This window comes from Callithrix jacchus, chromosome 11 (assembly GCF_049354715.1).
Source record: "Callithrix jacchus isolate 240 chromosome 11, calJac240_pri, whole genome shotgun sequence".
NCBI lineage: Eukaryota > Metazoa > Chordata > Mammalia > Primates > Cebidae > Callithrix > Callithrix jacchus.
The window spans coordinates 33,270,263-33,292,343 of NC_133512.1; the positions used below are offsets into that span (position 1 = coordinate 33,270,263).

At 41.3% G+C, this 22,081-nt stretch overlaps 1 protein-coding gene across 17 annotated transcripts in view; it reads left to right on the top strand.

The window, feature by feature from the left end:
- Window positions 1–21,579, top strand: part of OSBPL3 (oxysterol binding protein like 3) — a 205,982-nt gene extending 184,403 nt beyond the window's left edge. For all 17 annotated transcript variants that reach the window (XM_054237150.2, XM_078342541.1, XM_054237152.2 and 14 more), the window contains 6 exons: window positions 3,095–3,173; window positions 4,552–4,696; window positions 9,942–10,086; window positions 13,246–13,372; window positions 16,125–16,247; window positions 20,138–21,579. In XM_054237150.2, the coding sequence (XP_054093125.1) occupies window positions 3,095–3,173; window positions 4,552–4,696; window positions 9,942–10,086; window positions 13,246–13,372; window positions 16,125–16,247; window positions 20,138–20,234 (716 nt within the window). In that variant the 3' untranslated portion in view covers window positions 20,235–21,579. The remainder of the gene's footprint in view (window positions 1–3,094; window positions 3,174–4,551; window positions 4,697–9,941; window positions 10,087–13,245; window positions 13,373–16,124; window positions 16,248–20,137) is intronic.
- Window positions 21,580–22,081: the final 502 nt, after the last annotated feature.

Sequence of the window (22,081 nt, forward strand, 5' to 3'; positions counted from 1 at the left end):
ATATTTTGAGTTGGGGGTGGGTGGGTAAATTTTCTAAAGAATAAATAAGGCTGTAGATATTTCCTAAATGGATTAATTTTGTTAATATCTCCATAGAAGGAAAATATAAGCATCCTAGGTTTTTAGACAGTGAGCACATACACATTTTAAAAATATTTTTCTCTGCTACCAGTGATATCACATGTTGTCTTTACACACACACACACACACACACACACACACACACACACAGAGTCTATAAAACTTTAAAAGTACAGCTAGGCGCAGTGGTGGTTCACACCTGTAAGCCCAGCACTTTGGGAGGTCGAGGCAGGTGGATCATGAGGTCAGGATATCGAGACTATCCTGGCCATAGTGAAACCACGTCTCTACTAAAATACAAAAAATTAGCCGGGTGTGGTGGCGTGCACCTGTAATCCCAGCTACTCAGGAGGTTGAGGCAGGGGAATCACTTGAATCCGGGAGCTAGAGGTTGCAGTGAGCTGAAATCATGCCGCTGTGCTCTAGCCTGGCAAAAGAGCAAAACTCTGTCTCAAAAAAAAAAAAAAAAAAAATTTAAAAGTACAAAACAGTATACTGTCATCCCCTTCCCCAGCCACCCAGTTTCTCCCTCTGGGGGTAGTCAGTATTTCCAGTTTAAAGTGGCAAGTACCATGGTTTTCTTTCTTCACCTTTGCTATTAAAGTTTAAAATTAAAACTGCTCTCTCACGAAAACCTTCTGTAAATATTCTCGTCCTAGCCTCCTAATAGCTAAATCTAACTCATGCTATAAGCACCTCTTCTTTGTTTCTTCAAGGTTGGATTTTTTTAATGAGTGGGATCTTCTCGAAGAAGGTCTGTGTGCTCCCCACGTTATGTGCTCCCCTTCTCAGCCCTTCCTGAGCATCCTTCTTCTAGGCCATCCTTCCCCAAAAGCCTTTTCCTGAGCAACCCACCTATTTCCATGGGCCTAGGAATCCCACATCTTGCTTTGTAACCCATGCTGACATTTCTCTGCCTTTTATGTAGGTCATGTAAATGTGTCATTTGTTGTGATTGTAGGTGTAATTGGACTTAAATCTGCCCTCGATATTTCTTTTCCGTTTGTCACATCTGTTCTTTGTTCTTCTTTTCCTCTTTCTCACCCTTTTGGATTGAATAATTTCTATCATTCTCTTTCATCTCCTCTGTTAGCTTTTAGCTATACTTACCTATTTTGTTTCTTGTTAAAGTTGTTACTTTAGGATTTATGTTATGTATTTTTAATATCATCAAATACTATTATGCTAGTTTCACATATAGCGAGATTTACAGACGTATACTTCCATTTTTCCCTCCCAACCTCTCTACTGTTTTTGACATGTATCTTATATATATCATAAACCATGTAGTACATTCTTATTACTTTTGATTTAAATAGCCAGCTATCTTTTTTTCCTCTCGGTAACAATTTTATGAACATATAACTTACATACCATATCATTCACCCAGGTAAAGTGTACAATTCAATGGTTTTTATTATATTCACAGAATTGCAAATTTAATAAACTTTGCAGTTATCAGCACAGTTAATTTTAGAACATTTTCGTCACTCCAAAAAGAATCCACTTTAGCAAATATTACCCTCCCCATCTGCCACCTGCCCCATTTCTCTCAACAGTTCCCGGCCTATACATTTGCCTGTTTGGGCATTTTATATAAATAGGATTATACAATATGATGCCTACCATGCTTGCTGATCCCAGCTCCACCTGTCTCACCTGGACCCCAGCTAGGGCTCCCCACTGTCCTCCCTGCTCCCACCCTTACTTCCCTGTGGTCTGTATATCCTCAGTGCAGCAGCCAGATGGGACCCTCTCACTGTTCTTTTCTTATTCCCTGGCTTCTCTTTGGTACCACCATTCATGCAAGTTAGAGAAACTGACATTGTTTATAAATTCTCCCTTTTTCAATCTGTATCTAATTTGTCACCTTGTTCTGCATATTTCTGCTTCCTTGGTATCCAGGGCTCGCTGACTTCCCCATGTCTGTTGTCATGGTTCCCTTCATCCCTGTTTGTTATCCTCTGGGCAATTGCAGTAGCCTCTTGTCACCTTGCTTCTCTTCTCTCCTACTCCTGTTCCATTCTCCATATGGCTTCCAATTGCCTTTGCAAGGTCCATGTCTAGTCACATCAGAGGCCTGATTATTTCCACTCAGTGCACACAAACCAGACGTCTTAGCTAGGCTTGGAGAGCCCACTGTTTTTCGTTCTTAGTCTTTTTTCTTTTCTTAGACAGTGTCACTCCATCACCCAGGCTGGAGTGCAGTGGCATAGTCTCAGCACACTGCAACCTCCACCTCTCCAGTTCAAGTGATTCTTCTGCCTCAGCCTCCCAAGCAGCTGGGACTACAGATACCCACCACAATGTCCGGCTAATTTTTTTTTTTTTTTTTTGGTAGAGATAGGGCTTCGCCATGTTGGCCAGGCTGGTGTTGAACTCCTGACCTCAGGTGATCCACCCGCCTTGGCCTCCCAAAGTGCTGGGATTACAGGTGTGAGTCACTGTACCTGGTCTTATTCTCAGTCTTTCTACTCTTCTCTCTAGACAAGACAACCTGAGACCTAGAGGACAGAATCACACTACGTTTTCCTGTACTTCTGTCCCCTTGGACAAGCTGTTTATTTGGTCTTAAATTGTTTTTTCTCTGCCTAGTGAACTCCCGTGTATTCCTCAAAGCCCCGTTTAGATGGCCCTTCCGACAAGCCTCTTCTGATGCTTTCTCCAAGCAGGTTCATCATTCCTTCTTCTCTGGTTTCATTTTACCTTATAACACACTTAAGTTATACCCTGGACCTCTCTGTATGCTACTACTTGTTTTCACCTCTGTCTGCCTTTCATGCTGTTAACACATTCATGTGAAGACTTTATCTTATTATTTTAGTTTCCATGGTTCTGCTCCAAGGGCCCATGGGGTTGGTACTTATATTTTGTGAAAAGTAATCCTAACCAATAATTGACTTAATTGTGAAGAGGTTCTACTATACAGTGATTGAACATTTATCTAGCCTACAAACTATTTGATCTACCTACCTCTCCTGCTAAAAATGTGATATTTGGTGTTTTATTTCAGATGTGAGATGGAAAAACAAATTCTGGGGAAAATCCATGGAAATTGTTCCAATTGGCACAACCCATGTGACTCTGCCAGCGTAAGTTCTGTGATTAAGGAGCTTTATAAAATTTAGGGCCAAGATTTTGCTTTGGAGACAGGATGCCCACCCTCCCCCACCCTTGCCAATTGCATTGAGTGCCTGTTTTTTCTTTAATCTGTCTGGCAGTAGGTTTAAATGTTCCTCCTTTTGGCAAGCTCACTTTTTAAAAATGTTTCTCTTTCAAATGCAAATATCTCCTGGAGAGCAAAGTTCCCTGAATATATACTTATTCAAACTCCTTTTCTCTTCCTAACAAGATTAAGAATGATGGTTTTAGCTAGGCGTGGTGGCTCACACCTGTAATCCCAGCACTTTGGGAGGCCAAGACAGGTGGATTGCTTAAGCCCAGAGTTTAAGACCAGTATGGGCAACTGGCAAGACCCTGTCTCTAGAAAAAATACAAAAATTAGGCATAGTGGTGGCATGCACCGGTAGTCCCAGCTACTCAGGAGGCTGAGGTGGGAAGATCAGTTGAGTCCAGGGAGGTTGAGGCTGCAGTGAGCTGTGATCATGCCACTGCATTCCAGCCTGGGTGATGGAGTCAGACCTTATCTCAATCAAAAAAAAAAGTGTTTTTCTCTTATTTTGCTGCTTTGCTGTCAAAATCTCTTCTAAAAAAAGGTATGGCCTTGATCTGATAGGGTTGATCAATACTTATATATAAAGCAGGGTGCTTCTGAGCAGGGACTCTGGAACTGGAGCTGAGATTCACCTGCTCGCTCTGGCATGTATTACTAACAGTGAATCCCTGGGCAGGTTACTTCACCTTTCTGATCACCAGTTTCCCATCTGGAAAATGAAGATAATAAACCACCGACTTCCTATAGCTGTTATGAAGATTAAACAGATGATGTACAGAAAACACCTAAAATAGTACTTAGCGCATTGCCTATGTTTTACTAGTAATACCATTTTCCTCATAATTATTATTGAACTCCGTAACTAATATCTGAGTACTTTTTCATCATAAAGGATGCAGGCAATATACATTTAGCAAATTGTATAAAACCTTCATCCCTTCCTCAAGCTTCCCTTTCCTACTTCTGCAACATTAAACAAGCCCCTCTGGCTCTGAATCGCCTCCTCTGCCAAAGGAGGGAGTGGGCTCTTGCAGGAGACCACCAGCTTCTAGTGAAGCCTCTGGTAGCCTCCAGAGTGCAGAGTCTGGATGCTGTCATCCTCTGTGGCGTGCACGCCTCCTTGGAGACTGGAAGCTCCTGGAAAACCTGACATGGTGTAGACACTCAGCCAGTGTTGCTTCTGTGAATAAAGGGATGGGTAATGCATTACATGACTTTTTTTTATAGAATAGCAGTGTTTGTATTTGCTGCTGGCTCTTCTGGAAATTGGTACTTCTGCTTTTTCCTTCTTTTAGTTTTGGGGATCATTTTGAGTGGAACAAAGTGACCTCTTGCATCCATAACATCTTAAGTGGGCAGAGGTGGATTGAGCACTATGGAGAGATTGTCATCAAGAACCTGAATGATGATTCCTGCTACTGCAAAGTGAATTTTATAAAGGTAACTCCAGTGGCTCTCTGAGCTCTGAGCCTGGAAGGGCTGTGGCAGAGCCAGGGCCCCAGAGCACAGGGCATTTGAGAGCTTTTTCATCTTCACCTTTGTGCCAGCAGGCAAACAATGCTGCAGTTCCCTGGTCCCAGCTGTACCTCTCTCACCTAGACCAGGGCAGTTGCCCCTCCTGGCCTCTTACTTCTATAGGGTCTGTCCTCAGTACAGCAGCCAGAGAGACCCTTTTAAAACATAAATTACTATGCTGCAGTATGGATGCACCTTGACAGCATTATGTTGAGTGAAATAAGTCAGCCCCAAAAGGACGAATATTACATGATTCCACTTCTGCGAGATCCACCGAGAAAGAAAGCAGAATGGGGCTGCAGGAAGGAGGAAGGGGGAATTAGTGTTGAATAGGTACAGAACTTCAGTTTGGGAAGATGAAAATGTTTTAGAAATAGATAGTGGTGATGGTTGCACAGCATTGTGAATGCATTTAATGCCACTGAATTGTACCCTTAGAAATGGTTAAAATGGTCAGTGTTACATTACGTATGGTTTACCACAACTTTTTCAGAAAAAGTCATGCTGTACCACTTTGAGCAAAATCCCCCCAAAGTTTCCATGTTTCTCAGAGTGCAGCCTGCATCCTTATGGTTCCCCACTAGGTCCTGCAGAGGCTACACTCCCCATCCCCACCCTTTCACGCACATACGTGCACACTTGCAGATACACACACACGTACACACAGGCCACCTCATTCCTATCCAACCTGAGCTTCTCTTATTTTTTCCTCCTCTCTTTTTCCCACTGTCCTCTGGCCACACTGGCCTTCTTTCTCTTTCTTCATTTCCTTCTGCTTGGGCCACTGTCCCCAGATCCTTCCATCACCAGCCCCATCCTGTCATTCACTCCCTGCCCTGTCTGTCCCATTTTCTCCAGAGTGCTTATCACCATCGGAAGTCAGCCTGCTCATCGTTGCTGTGCTTATTTTCTGCTCTCCATACCCTCCTCATCATCCCTGACTCCAGAAGAGCAAAACCTAGTCTATCTGCTCATTTCTGTAGCCCTGATGCCTGAAATGGTGTCTGACGCACATCAGAGACTCATAAACATTCAGAGACTAAATGGAAAGATTGGCCGGAGGCAAAAACTATGGAATAGTCTCTTTATCATTTTAACCATTTTAAAAGCCTTGCTGGGCAGCCCTCCCTGCTTTCTCTCCCTCCTAGATTCCTTCTTGCTCTTAAAAACTGTATATCTTTAAAACATTACCCTCCTCAAGGAATATTTGCATTTAACAGAGATTGAGATAATAAGCAGAGAGGTGAGGTTTTATTGTGGAACTTCATGCAGTACCTTTCTGCACCACCTGTAACCTCTAGGGAATGATTAGGAAGAGGTGGATTGGGGTCTTTATTACATCCTCAAACTGGGTTATAGACAGACATAAAGCCCATAATGACCTTAATGTGGGACAAAAGCCCTCAATGTGGGACAAAATAGAAATGACCCTGCCTCAGAAGCTTTGTCTAAGCTTTCTGCAAACAGAAACAGAAAGCAACCTGAAACAGGGATGTATGACCTGTGACCCAGGTGAAAGTCACATAGCTCTCAATATTTCCCCCAGGAAGTGTGCTTCACTCTGGTGTCTACCACATACCTGCTTCTCATCCACTTACGAGCAGGAGAATTGGGTTTGTAGTCATGAGAGAGGAACACTGGGCATGTCTGGTGTTGGAAGAGAAGCTGCAAGTGGATGCCACACTCACCTGTGGAAGTTGGCAATGTCCTTTGGTGGCTTCCAACAAATTCTCAGCACTGGATTTGTTGGCAGATATCTCTAAGGGAAAATCTGACACCTGCTTCAGAATAAACTTAAGAAGCCAGGTGCCATGGCTGACACTGTAATCCCAGCACTTTGAGAGGCTGAGGCAGGAGGCTCACTTGAGGCCTGGAATTTGGGACTAGCCTGGGCAACATGGCAAGACCTCATCTCTACAGAAAATTTAAAAATTAGCCAGACATGGTGGCATGCACCTGTAAGTCCCAGCTGCTGGAGAGGCTGGGGTCAAAGGAGCACTGAAGCCCGGAAACTTGAGACTATAGTGAGCTATGATTGCCCTACTGCACTCCATCCTGCACCCTGGGGAACAGGGTAAGACCCTGTATCAAAAAAAAAAAAAAAAAAAAAAGAATCAACTTAAGAGTCTAAATAGTCTTTTTTTTTTTTTTTTTTTTTTTTTTTTTTGGTGGGGGTGTGCTTTTCCCTCATTCTTACATGGCTGGAAAACTCAACTTTAAATTTCTAATTCAGCTGAGACACTTCAGTTTCCCACCCTTACATTTTTGCCACAGCCCTGAAATGGAGAAGCTGAATTACCAGAATCTGACCTGAAAATGCCATTCAACTTTATTGGTTTCCAAATATGGATTCTGTTTCAGCTGAAAATAGTACTAGGGTTTTTGATTTATGGAGAAATTCTTCCCTTTGCTGTTCTTTCATAGAGATTTTTAGGGCAGCCAGGTAATTTGGAAAAAAAAAAAAAAATCAACTCTAGGGAGCTAGATCTCCATCTGCTGGCTGCATTGTGGTACTATATAAAATACTCTGCACTGGGCTGGCCTGAGCTGAGCTGAACTGAACAGAGTGCAAGATTGCCTTGCAGACTAGGACCAATACATAGCGAGACTATCCACACTACTTGCCTGATGTATACATCTCTATAGAGACTGAACCTTTTCTTTTTCTTTTCCTTTTTTTTGAGATGGAATCTTACTTTCACCCAGTCTGAAGTGCAGTGGTGTGATCTCGGTTCACTGAAACCTCTGCCTCCCGGGTTCAAGTGATTCTCGTGTCTCAGCCTCCCAAGTAGCTGGGATTACAGGTGCCCACCACCGTAGTTGGCTTATTTTTGTATTTTTGGTAGAGATGGGGTTTCACCATGTTGGACGGGCTTGTCTTGAACTTCTGACCTCAGGTGATCCACCCACCTTGATCTTCGAAAGTGCTGGGATTACAGGAGTAAGGCACTGCACCTGGCCGAGAACTGAGCCTTCTCTTGCATTGTATGTAGCAAAGGTAGAAATAAAAATGTATCTTACACAAATATTAGTTGAGTTACAAACTGTAGATATTTAACTGTTTATTTTTATTAAATAGCCAAAGGTATGATTTTTTTAAAGCCAAAATCCAGGCGTAAAAACAGATATATAGAACAATAGAACAGACTAGAGAGCTCAGGACTAAATCCATGCATTTATAATTAATTGTTTTTTGACAAAGGTGCCAAGAACACACAATGGGGAAAGGATAGTCTCTTCAGTAAATGGTGTTGGAGAACCTGGATATTCATATGCTGAAGAATGAAATTAGAGCTTTATACCATATGCAAAAATCAACTCCAGAAGGACTAAAGACTTACAATAAGACCTGAAGCTGTAGAACTACTAAAACAAAAACATAAGAGGAAAAGCTTCATAATGTTGGTCAGGGCAATTATTATTTTTGGATATGACCCAAAAGCACAGATAACAAAAGCAAACATAGACAAATGGGATTATATCAAACTAAACTGCAACTTGATCAATACAGCAAAGAAACAACCTACAGAATAGGAGAAAATATTTGTAAACTATACGTTCGATCAGAGGTTAATACAAAAAAATGTATAGGGAACTTAATAGCAAGAAATCAATCTAATTTAAAAATGGACAAAAGACCTGAAGAGGCGTTTCTCAGAAGAAGACACACAAGTGGACAACAGATACATGAGGAAAAAATGATGAACATCAGTAATCATCAGGGAAATGCAAATTAAAACCATAATAAGATACCACCTTGTATCTGTTAGAATGGCTATTATCAAAAAGGTAAAAACGTATTCAGGAGGATATGGAGAAGAGGAATCACACACCATTTGTGGAAATGTAAATTAACACAGCCAATATAGAAAACAGAATGGAGGTTCCTTAAAAAATTAGAAATGGAATTACCCTATGAGCTAGCAATCCCACTACTGGGTGTATGTCCAAAGGAAATGTTATCAGTATGTTGAAGAGATACCTGCGTCTCCATGTTCCTTGCAGCACTATTCATAATGGCCAAGATAGGGAAACAATCTCTGTATCCAACAATGGATGAATGGGTAAAGAAAATGTGGCACATGTAACACAGTGGAAAACTGTTCGGCCTTTAAAAAGAAGGAAATCCTGTCATTTGCGACGACATAGATGAATGTGGAGGATGTTAAGTGAAATAAGCCAGATACAAAAAAGACAGATGCCACCTAGTCTTACTTCTATTTGGAATCTAAGAGTTGATCTCACAGAAGCAAGAGGGTAGAACGATGGTTAACATGGGTTTGCCGAGGGTCAAGGGGAGGATTGGGAAATATTGGCCAAAGGATCCAACATTTCAGTTAGACAGGAAGAATTAGTTCAAGAAATCGATTGTACAACATGCTCACTATTGTTAGTTTTTCTTTTCTTTTTTTTTTTGAGATGGAGTTTCGCTCTTGTTGCCCAGGCTGTAGTGCAGTGGCACAATCTCAGCTCATTGCAAACTCTGCCTCCCGGGTTCAAGTGATTCTCCTGCCTTAGCCTCCCAAGTAGCTGGGATTATAGGCATGCACTGCCATGCCTGGCTGATTTTGTATTTTTAATACAGATGGGGTATTTCTGTGTTGGTCAGGCTGGTCTCAAACTCCCGACCTCAGGTGATTTACCCACCTCGGCCTCCCAAACTGGTGGGCTTACAGGCATGAGCCACCATGCCTGGCTGCTGAGAGAGTATTATTTTTGGATATGACCCCAAAAGCACAGACAAAAAGCAAACATAAACAAATGGAATTATATCAAACTAAACAGCAACGAAAACAATCAGTACAGTAAAGAAACAACTGGCAGAATGGTAGAAAATATTTGTAAACTATACATCTGATAAGAGATTAATATAAAAAATGTATAGAGAACTCAGTAGCAAGTATTATCATCATAAGTAAGTGTGTAAGGTAATACCTATGTTAATTAGCTTGATTTAGCCGTTCCGCAATGTATACGTTTCAAGACATTATGTTGTACATGATAAATATATAAAATTTTTGTCAATTAAACAGAACTCAGAACTAGTAACTAGTAATATGCAATGTAGAACCACTCTTACAGTTCTTTCTCTAGCTTTTCCTTCTTTCCTCAGTATCTGTAATAAGCTGATGCTAAAGAACTAAGCCAACAACTCTCATTTGAATCCTAGGCGAAATACTGGAGCACTAACGCCCATGAGATTGAAGGCACAGTGTTTGACAGGAGTGGAAAAGCGGTTCATCGGCTGTTTGGGAAATGGCATGAAAGCATCTACTGCGGCAGCTCCTCCTCTTCTGCTTGTGTATGGAGAGCAAGTGAGTGTCTGGGTTTGTGGACCCCAGGCTGCGAGTGGGTAGATGGGCAGGCATAGCAAAAGAAGCCACACAGGACAGGACCAGTGTCTGTTCAGCGTCTCCAGCCTCTTCTGCTTTTAACTAGGCTAGAGGTGTTGGCTCTCTTTCCTTCATCCAGTCTTCCTCTCCTTGTCATGCTTACTTATAGCAACACCTTGTTGGGCTGCTGGGTCCCAATTCTTAGCCCCAGAACAAGCATTGCTAATCAGGGGGCATTCTCTGAGGGAATCTTCCAGTCCACGTGCATAACTGTACTAGGCACTATGAAAGAATATCAGTGAAATGCAAGAAGTCATTCTATAGCACGGACAAAGAGAAAAGTGTTCCTGGAAAAGCAATGAGCCAGGAGATCTACAAAAATTAGCTATCCCCAGGCTGACCTAACCTCAGAAACCATCCTCGTCACTCCTGTGATGCCAGGAGGGTGCTGAGCTCTTGGAGCAGATGGGGACAGAAGAGCTAAGGAACCCCAGCTTTCATCAGGATGTCCCCACCACATTTTAATATCTTATTCCATCTTCTAAGTCAGAAAATTATGTTGTTTCCAAGTCACAGCCATATTGTAAAGCCAGTGTTCTGAGATAGGCCTGTTAGGATGCTATAGGCAGGTAAAAACCAAACAGAATACCTTCGACTTGTGGCTTAAACCATTAGGCTGTGTGCTATTACATAACAGTAAGTGAGGCAGCCGGTGGCCCCAGGGGTATTACATGGGCAACTTACCTGTGTCAAGGACACACACAGCAGTGAGAATACATTCTGCTGCCCCAGTGTGCTGTGATGTCTCCCCTGATGGATGAAAAATGCTTATTACCATTCAGTGTCATACCGCTGCATGACAGCATACCAACCACATAATGAGAGGACAAAAGAGCTTTTTTCTCCTGTGCCTCTTTTTTTCTCAGGAATATTTTCTAAGATCCCCCAGCAAATGGAACTTTACATCACATCAGCCTGCAGTGGGTTCAGACACATCTGTGAACCAGTCATGGGTAACAGGGTAGGCAGGAGAAATTCAAATGTCTTACATTCATCCCCAGTAAGGGCACAATGACACTTGAACAGAATCAGTATTCTGTTAGCAAGCAAGAAAGAGAAATGATGGTCAGGTAGGCAGCCAACAGTGGCTCTTTCAGTGGGTAGCTGCCACATCTCCCACCGTTGTAGAGGTTGCCATGAAGCTAGAAGGAATTGGCACTGGTGGAAGCCTTCCTAGCTTCAGAGGCACCATGAGGTTTTGCAGATGGCGCAGTCTCTCTCCTTTGCTTAAAGTATGCATCACAGATGAGAACTACCATCCTGTCTCAGTGTTAAAGTACTATCTTGATAAAGCAACGCTGTGTAAATTTTTGTTCCTGTCATTATTCCGTGACTTTATGTCTCTCTGTTGGCGGTGAGCATCCCTGGCCCATCTTTAAGAAGAAGCACCATCTTCACTCCCTGGTGGCTGGAGAGTGACCAAGACCCATAGGAAACTTCGCTACTGTTTTTATGCTTAGGATACACAGAGGATTAGACTAGTTACATGGAGGACTTCTGAAGATTCAAAAAATGGATCCTGGCCAGGCATGGTGGCTCGTGCCTGTAAATATGCCCCAAGTGGGCATATTGCTTAAGGCCAGGAGTTCAAGACCACCCTGGACAACATGGCAAAATCTTGTCTCTACTAAAAATATGGTGATGTGCACCTCCTGTAGTCCCAGCTACATGAGAGGCTGAGGCATGAGAATCACTTGAACTCTGGAAGTAGAGTTGCAGTGAGCCGAGATCGTGTTGCTGCACTCCAACCTTGGTGACAGAGTAAGACCCTTTTGAGGAAAAAAAGCGTGGGGGGCGGGGGGAGTGGTCTGCCGAAGAGTTCTTGGAAAGCATTTAGGCTATGAGTGGATCTCAGTCTACATTTGATTTACATAATATGTCAATTTCAGTGTGTTTTGCTTGAAAAGCTGGAATTCCAGTTAGGGCAATGCACCTAATGTTTTAAAGATGTAAGATTGCGGGGAGGCAAGAATTGGTAAAAAGGGCAGGGATGAAAGAAAAGAATAACATTGATTAACTACTTGCTGTGTGTTCAGCACCATTCTAGGTACTAAACAGAATCAGCATAATTTGACATCACTTAAATAAAATCGGATTCTCTAGAGTGAGAATCAGGAGAAATGGACCCAGAGCTTATATTTGCGTGTTTGTTTATTATTATCATTTATTTATTTATTTATTTTTGAGATGGAATTTTGCTCTGTTGCCCAGGCTGGAGTACAGTAGCACAATCTCAGCTCACTGCAACCTCTGCCTCTCAGGTTCAAGCGATTCTCCGGCCTCTGCCTCCCTAGTAGCTGGGATTATAGGCACTTGCTACCACGCCCTGCTATTTTTTGTATTTTTAGTAGAGACGGGGTTTCACCATGTTAGCCACGATGGACTCAAATTCCTGATCTCAGGTGATCTGCCCACCTTGGCCTCCCAAAGTGCTGAGATTACAGGTGAGACACTATGCCCAGCCTATTTATTATTAATATTATTATTACTATTATTAATTTTTGAGATAGAGGTTCACTCTTGTCACCCAGGCTGGAATGCAGTGGTGCGATCTTGGCTCACTGCAACCTCTGCCTGCCAGGTTCAAGTGATTCTCCTGCCTCAGTCTGATTATAGGCACCTGCTACCACACCTGTCTAGTGTTTGTGTTTTTAGTAGAGACAGGGTTTCGCCATGTTGGCCAGCCTGGTCTCGAACTCCTAACCTCAGGTGAGCCACCCACCTCAGCCTCCCAAAATGCTGGGATTACCAGCATGAGCCACCATGCCTGGTCTAGCATGTTTATTTTAAAATCAAATTATTTTCATAGTTTAAGCACTATAGAAACTTCACAGCATTGTATAAATTTGCCATCTGACCACACATAGAAGGCCACATCCCTGTAGACAGAAGAAAAATTATAGAGAAGAAAATTTATAGAGAAATTTTTAGCGCCTGTTCATTAGTTAGAATATTTTAACAGAAATGGAAAGGAACTGAGAGATAAAAACTGTAGCTAGCCTGAGATGAAAAAGGTGAAGGAATTAAAAGGTAACGTAAATGACATGCAAGTTAGGGGTGAATGATTTATTTTCTTCTTAGATCCCATGCCGAAAGGCTACGAGCAATACTATGGCTTCACACAGTTCGCGCTGGAATTAAATGAAATGGATCCATCGTCAAAGTCTTTATTGCCACCTACTGACACTCGATTTAGGCCAGACCAGAGGTAAGGATTCTTTAAAGATTTTTCTCTCCAGAGATTTAAAACCCTTTGCAGAAAGTCTTATTAACAACCTTCAGGCCACCAGACGCACCTGAGAAAGATGGAAAATGCCATTAGGAGTTGAGAGGTAGGGGGGCTTTAAACAATTGTATCACGGAGGAGATGGGGCCCAGCGAGGATCCAGGTGTGGCATGGCCTTTATTAATCATAAAGCCTCATTTCTACTGAAACACCAAAAAAGGTGTTTATATTGAAGAGTTTTACTGCATGCAATAATAAAGAACTTAGTGTGAATTTGAAAGGGTAAAAAGCATCCAGCTCCCCAAGCCTTCAAATTTAAATTCTTTTAGTGCACTGGGATCTAACTGCTGATCCTAGGTTGCTGCTCACAAGCTGTGTGATACATGGTAGGTCTTTTCATCTTTCCCAGCCTCAATTTCATACTCTGTAAAATGGAAATAATAATGTCTCCATTCAGGCCTTTCTAATTAAGGCTCAAAGTCTAGAAGCCCACGGAAAGAAAAGATTGCTACATTTGGCTTTATTAAAAATAACACTTTGGGAGGGCCAGGCAGGCGGATCACTTGAAGTCAGGAATTCGAAACCAGCCTGGCCAATATGGTGAAACCGCATCCCTACTGAAAATACAAAAATTAGCGAGGCATGGTGGCACATGCCTATAGTTCCAGCTACATGTGAGACTGAGGCACAAGAATCACTTAAACCCAGGAGGAGGTGGTTGCAGTGAGCCGAGATCACACCATTGCACTCCAGCCTGGGTGTTGCAGTGAGACTCTGCCCGCCCCCCAAAAAACAAACAAACATAAGCTCTTCTTTGTGGCAAAATAAATGAAACTATATAAGGTCAGAAGATAAATGACAAACGGAGAAGTCCGTATCCACAGCTCGTATCATGAATTGCCTCTAGAAATTTAGTAACAGATCAACCCCTTAGAAAAAATGAACATATGGAGGTAAATTTGTTTTGCAGGGATTGAACACTATTGTTAGCAAGTACCTAAAACAGATGTGAAACAGTTTATATATGTCAACTGTAACAGTATGTCCCAAACGGGCATATCCCCCTAATAATTTTATTTTAAAGAAAGCCGTACATAGAATGCTTCAAGCTATATTGCTGTGCACATTATGCTTGTACTGTTTTGTGCAGTTTGTCTGCTTTTTTAGGGAAATTTGTTTTGTATAAAATCTGTTACAGTTGTGTTTCTTAAATTGAGCCTAAGGATGGAGTTAACTGGAAGTATACGTAGGCACGGTTTACACCATGATGGAGATCATTCATGATCACTCCACAGTTAAGCAGCATGGAAATCCCAAGCAGTCTGTTTCTTGCATTGTAGAAGTTCTAATACACCTGGGCTTGCATTTGGAACATTTACAGTTATTTTTAAAATAACTTGCCAAGAAGTTCTTAAGATAGATTTAAATTTTTAAAGAAGGTATGAGAGATCCACCTTTCACCTCCCTATCTCCTCTTTTAACTGAGTAGAAGTGAAAGCCCAAGGCACTAAGGGGATCCTATTGAAGGACTCAGTGGAATGTCCTGGGCTTAAGTCTGACTCTCCTCACTAACACGCCAGGGCCTAAATGGTTTTAGTTTTTCTGTTTGTTCTTCTTTTTAAAAAGTTAAATAGGCATATGTAGAAAGCAGCAAGTTTCTATATTAATAATATATGTGGTGCTTAAAGAATGGTTAAGCATTGTTAATTTCTGTAATGAATTTTTTCAATTAAATTATTTTAAGTTTGTGTTTAAAAGAAAAAGGGAAAATAAACAGTCCACAAAATAGGAAATGCAGATATCCCTTAAACATGTGAAAAGATGCTCAGCCTTAGTCATAATAAGAAAAATGCAAATTTAAAAAGTCATGTCAACATCCCATTTTTTAGCCTATCTGATTGGCAAAAAATTCAGAAGTTTTATACACTCTGAGGTTATGGGAGAAAAGGGCACTCTCAATATTGCTGATGGGAGTGTAAATTGCTATAATCCCATAAAGGGCAGTTCAGTAATATATAAATTACCACACTCACCCTTTCACCCATCTATTTCCCTTCTAGAAATTTCTCCTACAGATTTTTCCTACTTACTCATGTAGTATCATGGATATACAGGGTCATTTATTGCAGCATTAATTGTCACATAAAAAAATTGGGAACGATTAATGTCTATCCATAGGAAATTGTCTAAATAGATTCAGATACATCCACACAACTGGATATTATGTGGCTATCAAAAAATGAAGATGTCTATGTATATCCATGGAAAGCTCTCTAAGATAAATTGTTAAATAAAAAGTAAAGCAAAACAGGAAATCAAGGGGTAAATAGCATGCTCCCATTTATATGTTTTAAATGGAGGGAGGGGTAAGAATATGTATCAATATTTGTTGATATACACATGAAGAATCTCTAGAAGGATGCAAAGGAAACTAGTAACTGGGTTTCCTAGGGTGGGAGGGTGAAGGTGCCTGGAGTTAGAGACAAGGAAGAACAGAAGACTTTGCTTCAAATTCTTTTTTGTTGACAGAATTTTTGAATCATGTAAATATTGCCAATTCAAAAAATATCTTCTCTAACTGCTTCAAGATACTAATTAAAGGGTTAGGGGCGGGGTCTTACATATAAGAGAGGATTTTGAATATCCGGTCGTGGACACATGCAAGTTGAATAGTAATGATTATTTTGTTTTCTTGAATTCATATCCTTTAATTTTTTTCCTCTCAATGCCTCAGGTGTCTAGAAGAAGGGAACTTAGAAGAAGCTGAAATCCAAAAGCAGAGGGTGGAACAGCTACAGAGAGAAAGGCGGCGGGTCTTAGAAGAAAATCACGTGGAGCACCAGCCTCGGTTTTTCAGGTTTGTGCCTGGATTGAGTAGGTTTTTGGTTGATAGATGGTGCCAACACGTTATGCTTCTGGTTTGCAGAAAGTGAACAATACTGTGTCTTCCCCAGATGAGAGCATTCTCCCTGCTTTTCCTGCTTCCGCCTGGGGAGACTGCTCCTCTGTGCCAGGGCCGACTTCCCTGACACTTACCTTCAGGCTCTCCCTCTTGCTGACCTCAGGCAGGAATAGGGCCTGCGTTTTTGCATTCCTTGAGCTTTGCCAGTGCCTCAACCAGTGGGTTTACAGAGGAGGTTCTCAGTACAGGGAGCCTGCCAGAGCTGGGTCCCAGCTCCAGGCCAGCTTATTGAATTCACAGCTATGGCTGGTCACTCGCATAGGCATGGTTTACACCGTGACAGAGATCATGATCACTCCACAGTTAAGCAGTATGGAAATCCCAAGCAGTCTGTTTCTTGCATTGTAGAAGTTCTAATACACCTGGGCTTGCATTTGGAACATTTACAGTTATTTTTAAAATAACTTGCCAAGAAGGGCTTGTTAAGATAGATTTAAATTTTTAAAGAAGGTATGAGAGATCCACCTTTCACCTCCCTATCTCCTCTTTTAACTGAGTAGAAGTGAAAGCCCAAGGCACTAAGGGGATCCTATTGAAGGACTCAGTGGAATGTCCTGGGCTTAGGCCTGACTCTCCTCACTACCACGCCAGGGCCTAAATGGTTTTAGTTTTTCTGTTTGTTCTTCTTTTTAAAAAGTTCAATAGGCGTATGTAGGAAGCAGCCAGTTCCTGCTCTGCTCCACCCGCCAGGTCCTGCTTCCAGGGCTATCACCTCTTCATTGTTTTAGGACGCTTTTTCCTTTGTGTCTGTGTTTGCTTTTAGTGGACGACAGAAGTACTTTGGGGAGGATTCCGGTACTAGTAACAGCAGCAGTAATACTATATGTATTCCAAAACATCAAAATAGTAACAAGTAAGGGTTTGTCTTGACAATATCATGCTCTTTTCCCTAAAGTTGATACAGATTCTACTAGATGCCTTCGGATCATTTTCACAAATTCAGGTTATTAGTGATTGAAAATCAACTGACCAAAATTTCATCCTGAAATATTCAAACTTCATTTAAACATTTAAAGAATAAGATGTAAATATTACGTTCCTTTTTGAAAAAGGCAAGAAATAGAAAAATGGATAGATTAACAGACTAATCCGTTGATTTACTTATCAGTTGATAGGTAAGCACATAACAGACACCTGTAAGTATGTTGGTTCTTTTTCTCCCATACACTGTCTAGTTTCATTTTTTTAAAAAGAAAACCCTACAATTATAAAACTATTCATTACAGTACTTTCTAGGATCATTAAAAATGGTAGGTAACTAAAGTGTCTCAAGGACTCGTTAAGGAGATTCACCAACTTGATCCAACATGAGGCATTAAGGATGACCTTACAAAGCCTGCGGAGCTCTGCAGGCTAAATGCAAGATACAGAACGTGGTTATGCTGTCATTGCAATCAGGAAGGAATTATGTCTGGAATAGAAAAGGTTGGAGAGCTGCTTCAGCTGGGGCAGCCATCACTCTTTTTCTTATTGATTGTATATAAAATAATGATAACATTAGATGGGGAAATTTTTTAAAATTGGAGAAGAAGCGAGAGTTGTTAGCAGTAGTGGTCCTCCCTGGGACTGCTGAAATGAGAAACCTGGCAAAGAGATTTTGGAGAGGAATATGGGACTTGGATGTTGTCATGAACACTTACGGAGGAACAACAAAATCACTGAAAATTCTAAGTGGAAGCTGGAGCTCAGACCAAATTGAGTCTCATTATTTTAAAATAGTGAACTGTCTGTGTGCGACCTACCCTCTGCAGGAAGACTGAGCTGGTTCGGAAAAAACCGGACCGCAGGCTAGAGGAAATTTCTTAAGTTCAGGCTTTATTGAGAGGAAAGAGCCTCCGGGCGGACCAGCCGGGACGAAAAGGAAAAATGGCCGTGCCGCCCAGAGGGGCAGAGTTGTCTTATAAGGGTAGAAGGGCTGGAGGAGAGGAAGAGTTGGGGGCTAGGTGGTGGGCAGCTGTTGGCCAGTTTGAACCGCTAGGCGGGAAGCCGGGCGGCGGGAAGCCGGGGAGAGCTGATGAGGCAGAAACCGGGCGGGCGGCGGGAAACTGGGGAGTGCTGAGGAGGCATAAGCGGCGGGGGGAGTGCTGATAAGGCAAAAGCGGCGGGAGGTGGCTGCGGCGGCGAGAAGGCCAGGGCAGTTTGTAAAAATAGGAGAGCCTCTCTGTGGGGGCGGGGGGGAAGAGAGAGAGAGCTTTCAAGGTAGAGGCAGAGTTTTCCAAACAGTCTGATACACAGATTGACTCATTTTTACACACGTCCCATTACTAGAACAGGGAAACAGGTGTGATTAAAAAAAAAAAAAAACCTAGATTCCTGAGAGTGTGGGAAAACAGGCACTCTCCACTTTTGCTTCTAAAACATATGGTAATGTCAGTCACCATCACAAATGCACATACTCTTTGACCCAGCCATGCTAATTACAGGGATTTCTAATGTAACTATACTCACATACACACAAAATAACATATGCTGAGCTACAGTTTAAAAATAACCTAAGTAGAATGTCATACAACTATATAAAAAGAAAATGAGGAATCCCTTATTGCTGGAGTCACTAAACTTTTCCTATGAAGAACAAATGATAAGTGTTGTTGGTTTTGTGGGCCTTCAGGTTTTAGTAGCAATTATGCAGCCCAGCTGTTCAGCATTGAAAGCAGCCATAAACAATATTTAAACAAATGGACATGGCTGTGTTCCAATAAAACAGTATTTCAGAGATAGGCAGAAGGCTGGATTCGACCCTTGGGCCATAGTTTGCTGACCCTTACCTTATTGTACTAATCGGAAATGATCTCCAATATATTTCATTATGTCAAAGCTGGAAGGATAGAGCAGTGTCTGGTACAATATTATGTCACAATGAGAGGGGATAGAGTGTGTGTGTTCCTGCACACATGGACACACACACACACACACACACACGGAATTTCCCTGAAAGAATGAAACTGACAACATCCCTACCTCTGAGGAGAAGAATCAGGAGTCTAGGAGAGATGGGGAAGAGAAAAACTTGAAGCAGTATATCCTTTTGTGCTCTTTGAATTTTGGTCTATGTCATATATTCTCTATTCAAAGATTAGAAAATCAGCCCTAATCTCTCCAGACTCTATGGCTTCCAATCCTTTTTGTTTTGTTTAATGTTAACCACTTCCTATGCACAAGCTCGTTGATGTGTAGCTTTTCTGCACTCATTCCCAAGGTGGTGACAGTCATGCAAGTCATGTTTTGTATCCAACAGACTCTTCCCCGCATCCTCCTTCTCTCAGAAGCACCACTTTTCACAGACTCTAAGTTTGAGAAGTCAAAGTCAAGAGTAACAAAATACACCAGGCACGGTAGCTCATGCTTGTAATCCCAGCTCTTTGGGAGGTGGATCACCTGAGGTTAGGAGTTCGAGACCAGCCTACCCAACATGTTGAAACTTTGATTCTACTAAAAATACAAAATTAGTTGGGCATGGTTATGCATTCTTGTAGTTCCAGCTACTCGGGAGGCGGAGGCAGGGGAATCGCTTGAACCTGGGAAGCAGAGGTTTCGGTGAGCCGAGATCACACCACTACACTCCAGCCTGGGCGACAGAGCCAGACTCTGTCTCAAAAAAAAAAAGTGGGGGGAGTAACAAAATGATTTCCAGATTTCCATTTCCCAGAATTTCCAGTCCCAACACTGGGATGCTGAATGCACGTGGGAATAAGGATGGGGAAAGCAGGGAGGTTAGGAGAGAAAGAGACTTGAGAATATGATGCTGGTTTTGAATCTGCAAGAAATTGTTTCCTCTTTCACAGGAAATCCATCGATGACTCTTGGGTGAGCAACGGCACCTATTTGGAACTTAGAAAAGATCTTGGTTTTTCCAAACTGGACCATCCTGTCTTGTGGTGAAAAAGTAAAGAAGAAAGATAACATTAGTGTATTTCTCCTGTGTTTGCATCCTGAAGCAGCACAAACCTGTGTTTATATATTTAAAAGATACTCTAGGATGATCACTTGTGCTTAGCTTAGCATTGTAACTATTTAAGTCTATATTTTCCTCAGTGGGTTTCTTTACAATTTCAAATGTTAACCTGATTGTTTATATGAATGTAGAACACCTTGATATTTCTTTTTATATGTAAACTAGTAAAAATGAAAGACTGAATGTTCATGTGTGGGTTAAGAAAAAGAAGCTTTAACACTAATTTTCCAAAGGTTAGGGAAGATTCCAATTAAATTTATGCCTTATAAAATTACGTTGTAAAAAAAAAAATCAACCTCTCCCAGGTGCATTAAGAAATAAGAATACCCAGGGTTACTCAACCATGCATAAGCTACCGAAGTTTAATTCGGTAGCTGAGATATCTTTTTGCCTCAGACAGCTCTTGAATTGCTCATACAGAACAATTCTGCTGGTGCTGGAGTCTGAAGAATATTTTCGTTTGCATTTTAGTGGTTAGGGAGAGGATGTAAGATTAACGGAATGTATATTTTTATATAAGACGAATATGGCACCTTCTTGAAGAGGAAGCATTTGAACTTGTTTTTCCCTATAGTTCTGTTGCCTTATATGCAAAAGTGTACCCTCTTGCTCAGAGAAACTGTCGTTAATAAGAGAAAAAAATTCCAATTAATTAAATATTGTGATAGCATCCCAGAGAGACAGTAGGAAATTTCTCCTCAGTGAGAGCTGAATCCTTGAGAAGTTAAGAGACTGTTTCCTGCTTCCCACCCCGCCTAGTTTTTTGACCCTCTGTTCGATCACATCCCTGTTGAGTATAGAATGTCCCAGTTTAATATAAAACATGTAGTTTATTCCATACAGCAGTTTGACTTTGTAAAAGTTTAGCAAAATAATTGATTTTTTGAATAACTCAACATGTTTTTCTTAAATGCTGTTTCAGTATTTTCTACCTCTTAATAAGCACCATATTTTAGATCTTGTGTAAAAAGTTTGCCATCTGCCTTATAGACACATGTAGAGAATTGATGTTCTTGCTTTGTGTTGTGTTCTGGCAAAGCTTTAAGTAAGTGTCTTACCCCTTTCCTATACTTGTTATCAATATCACTCTTTGTGAGTTTTGCAGCAGTCTTGAATAATACAAATTATAACTACTGAAAGGGAAAACTTTGTCTTTTTAAATGTGTTATTTTAATCTACAATCATATAATTTGTGTAGCAGTTGAACTGTGTTATCAAAGCAATTCCACCTTCTGCCCAGATGACATTAAAACCAAAGCCTAATTGTTAAGCTTTTATTCTCAAGTCCATCACAGTCCTATGGAATGTCAAGTATGATGTGGTATAAAGATTTCTCCAGAAAACACTTTTAGATACTTACATTCAGAGCATATCAAATGTTATGAATGAAGAGTAAAATAATTACAGGAAAAGAATGCATGATTTTTCATTGTCACACCAAATAACCAGTTGGACAATATTGCATTTTCAAAATGGAGAGTTATTTAAAGTGGATCTGTAGCCTTCTGGAATCCATGCGTGACTGGCATTTTAAAACAACTCATTAAATATGGGATTCATTTTATCGAGATGCCAAGATGAACACAATGTGAGTATCATTTCCATTTCTAAGCAGTTGAATGACACAGTCAGATTCTTTGGTGTATGCTTTGTTCTTTTCATTGCAAGCATTTATCCAAATTCTGCTCACAGACATGAGGAAGCAGGCTATAGATTTAAGGGCACTCAAGGGGAAAACAAATGTAGTTTCCACAATGTGTGGGTAAATGTAGAA